The following is a 3,974-nucleotide window of genomic DNA, read 5'->3' as shown; positions in this document are numbered from 1 at the left end:
GTGCAAACTGAATCTCATGAGGGGAGCATTCCGAAACGGTAATGGTGGATTTTGAGTTATTAATGATCATGCTCGTAGCGGTATTGAATAGATTGATGGTGTGTTGTATGGTGGTTAGATCTCCAAGACCCCCATTAAGGAACATTAACACATCATCCACGAAAAGGAGGTGTGTTATCGTGCATCTGTCTGAGATCCTGATTCCCGAGAGCCTACCCCTAAGGTGCAAATCCTTGAGCAATCTGTTGAGCCCTTCCATGACCAGGAGGAAGAGTAGGGGAGATAATGGGCATCCTTGTCTGAGTCCTCTTTCAGAACTAAAGAAAGGAGATGCAGCTCCATTTATCAGGACACTAAAGGGTATATTAGTAATGCAACACATAATCCATTTTATGAAATCCTAAATGAGTTAGGAGCATTCTGATGTATAACCAGCTTACCCGGTCGAATGCCTTTGATAGATCAGCTTTAAGGATCATACCTTTGATCTTCTTAGTCTGTATGGAGTGCAGTACTTCCTGGGCCGTTCCTATGGCTTCATGAATCTGACGGTCCTGTAGGAAGGAAAATTGTTCTGAAGATATGTGGGTGGATAGAATAGGGCGGAGGCGATTAGCAATGATTTTGGATATGATTTTGTATATGCAATTGCATAGGGAGATGGGTCGGAAATCATTGAAAGTTGACGGGTTGTCTGATTTGGGGATGAGGGTGATGAAGGTGGAGTTGATGGCCCCATGCATTCAGCTAGTCATCCTGCATTCCTTGATGACCTTGAGTAAATCTTGCCCTAGGATATCGAAAAAGGCCAGATAGAACTCCACTGACCAACCATCTGGACCAGGGCTCTTATCCCTCTTAAACCATTTCAGGGTGGCCTCCAGTTCCCCAAGAGTGACTTCTCTATTAAGGTCCATAGCATCCTCATGTTTGATAAACCAAGGGAATAGTTGTGCTACCCTGATGACCTCTGCTAGGGTGGCAATGGGAGGGGCCTGGTAGATCTGTTTGAAATGTGAGGTAGCTAGGGTGGCCAGGTGAGGGAAGGTGTCCACCTCAATTCCTTGCTCATTTGTCAGTTTCCAGATTGTGTTAATAGCTTTTCTTCTGTTTGCAAATTTATGAAAGAATTTCGAGTTATCATCTCCTTCCTTCAGCCATATCGCTCTGCTCCGTAGTCTCTAGGTTTCCTCCCTTTCCTTAAGTATGTTTCCTCGTTTGGTTGTTAAGTCTGTGAGCTTATCCCTGAGCTCATTTGATGGGAAGATTCCCCCACTATTTTCCTCCAAGTCAGCAATTTCTAATTCAATATCTTTTAACAGTTGCTCTTCTGCACATCTCTTTTTATGTGCCCATATCTTAGATAGTTTCTTCAATTCCTTTAGGTTGGCAACGAACCCTTCCATGATGTTCCCTCTGGCAGCAGGTGGATGGGCCTTCCAAAAGTCTGTGATGAGGCAGGTGTAGGAATTATCCTTCAACTAGGAGGAGTTGAATTTGAAAGGGGCTTGTGGTTTGCTTATATCGCCCCAGATGTCAAGATATATCGGCAGATGGTCTGATAGTCCACCTGATCCCACCCACTAGCGATAAGTGAAACCTTGCTCCAGGAATCGTTCCTTGATGAGGAAATGGTTGAGTCTCCTGGCAAGACTATCCTCCCTGCTTCTTCTATTCCTCCAGGTCGGGACAAGTTTGGCAGATGGGATATCAATGAGACTGTGTAGATCTAGGAGGTGCTCGAAGAAGACCAATAAGGGGTCAACTTGGGCATGGTGCCCCCATGACTCTGAGAAGCCCAGAGAGAAGTTTAGGTCTCCCCCTAGAATGATGTTGTCAGGTTGCAGGATGTTGGCCAACAGTAGCTGCTCCCAGAAATTCTCCCGGTTGTGACAGGGCCCATAGACATTCAACAGTCTGATCTCTGATCCCAGGTTGATCGAGTAGATATCTGCCCCAATGAACCCGATGCCACCCCAAGTGCCGATCAGTTTAATCGAGCGAGGATTGTATCCCAGGGCGATGCCCCCCGAGCGGCCGTTTACATCAATGGCTTGGAAATTCCATCCTGGGAGCATGGATTCCAATAGAGGGGAAATGGTATTGGCGACACCTAAGGTTTCTTGTAGTAAGACCATGTCGATTGGCTCCTTTTGGAGAAGCCTTCGCAGTGCTAGTTTTTTCTCGGGACTAGCAATCCCTCTGCAGTTGAAGGAGAGGACCTTCATGGTGGAGACGGCTCCAGGGGGCTCTGCGCTCTAAGGACCCTGTCGAGAGTAAGCTATTTACCCATGGCCACCTCCATTCCTGCCTTCTGTTTAGCTTTTGACAGGGAGGAAGGTCTGCCTCGCGGGAGCTTCGGAGTGGTGGAGGGAGGGTCAAGTCCAATGCCTATAGCATCTGGAGCCTGTGACCGAGTATGTGAGCAGAGGTGGTATCTGTGAGGGTTGGGGTTGATACCAGGGTTCAATTCCCATGGCATTTCCTCAGAGGTGGTAGGGGGAGTACAAGATGTAACAGGCACATGGGAATTGAGGGGGCATACAGGGTGACTTAGACTGGGTTGCGATATATCCGGGTTCTGCCAAGCTCCCATAGTGTTATCCTTATGAGCAGAAGTACTAGTAAATGATGTAGAGCAAGGGTTAGGAATAGACATACTCGAAGATAGCGCGACTCCAGTGGCCGCCTTAGACCTGGTCAGTGGAGGTGAAGGAGGTTGAAGAGGTGTTTTCCTGCGCTTCTTCAGAGTTGTCGAGGCTGGGCTGGATCCAACTGCATCAATGTCCATTTTCTCTGCCTCATCTGAGTGATACACCTGTGTCTGAGCTCTTACTGAGGGAGATGACTTCCCTTTGTTGCCAGCCTTTGATTTCATGAGTAGAGGGAAATCCTTGTAGAGGTGTCCCACCTTGTGGCATCGTCTGCATCGAAAGGGGACCCCCTCATAGTCAAGTATCTGGGTGCGGTTGTAGTTCCTCCATTGTAGGGTGACTTGTTCTTGCAACCCTCCTCTGATGTCTAGGTGAACCAGTATCTGCGCATAGGCCATAATCCCAGTAGAGAGGTAAGATCTATCATAGTCTAGATAGTTACCAGAGAATTCCCAATTCTCCTAAAGATGTCTTCGGTCTAGAAATGGAGTGGCAGTCTAGGGAGGTGAACCCAAATTGGCCTAGCCCCAAGTTATTCTCTGTCCGGGTCAAAAAGCGGACTCCATCTCCTTAGCATTACTGGGGCCTGTTCAATGTGCCAGAAGGAAGATAATACCCAATTGGTGTGTTCTACTCGCGCAAATCGCAGAGCAAACCAACCATAGACAAAGGTTTGTACAAAAGGTAGATCGACCAAATGATGGCCCCAGATTTCCGTGACCCACTGCTTAAGTCTTGCCGCAGAGTAATTCCATCCCCTAACTCTACCTACCAGGACTGTCACCACCATGTCCATGGTATCTTGCCACTAGAAGTCCTCTTCCCAGTCGATAAATACTTCTTGTGCCCTGGGCTTAACACACCTTTGCCTCTTACCAAGTCTTGGCTCCGCGTCCTCTGCACACCCTTGGTCTTCTTCAAGATTAGGGTTAGGGTTTGGTGACGACGGGTCAGGGCCAGCAGGGAAAGTGTCCGAGAGGGGAGGGACATTTGAGTAGCAGCCGAAGGGGTGAGTAGGAGCTGAGGGCATAAGAGAGGGAGCAAGAAAGGGCAGAGCCTCTCCCTATAGAGACTGTGAGGGGAAATGTGAAGCTGCAGAGGGTTGAAGTGAGGAGATGCCGGATGACCCAGCTGCCAGATCAGGGCTAGAGCTCCTGGAAGAAAATTGATGGGGGATTGGTGCCAAGGGGGGGACAGCTAAGGCCGGCCAGGAGACTGGCACTTCTGGGAGTTCGATGACTGCATTGGTCTGACCCGTGAGTGGCAAAAGCGGAGCGATAACCTTGGTAAGTTCTCTGCTAAATGGAAAGTAAACCTCGG

General features: G+C 48.5%; 1 protein-coding gene across 1 annotated transcript; it reads right to left on the bottom strand.

Annotated features, from left to right (window-relative positions):
- Window positions 1–1,583: 1,583 nt before the first annotated feature.
- On the bottom strand, window positions 1,584–2,228 carry LOC149255156 (uncharacterized). The gene has a single exon (XM_089454964.1). It carries the CDS (start codon window positions 2,226–2,228, stop codon window positions 1,584–1,586), a length of 645 nt encoding a protein of 214 aa, XP_089311090.1.
- Window positions 2,229–3,974: the final 1,746 nt, after the last annotated feature.

This window comes from Pinus tabuliformis, chromosome 7 (genome assembly GCF_031772625.1).
Source record: "Pinus tabuliformis cultivar Carrire ecotype Pingquan chromosome 7, CPIR1, whole genome shotgun sequence".
In the NCBI taxonomy this organism is placed as follows: domain Eukaryota; kingdom Viridiplantae; phylum Streptophyta; class Pinopsida; order Pinales; family Pinaceae; genus Pinus; species Pinus tabuliformis.
Note: the sequence above shows the minus strand (reverse complement) of the source record. Positions and strands in the feature narration are given on the sequence as shown.

Excerpts from the sequence above, each read along its gene's own strand:
- LOC149255156 (XM_089454964.1), bottom strand. The coding sequence starts at position 2,228 with ATGAAGGTCCTCTCCTTCAACTGCAGAGGGATTGCTAGTCCCGAGAAA.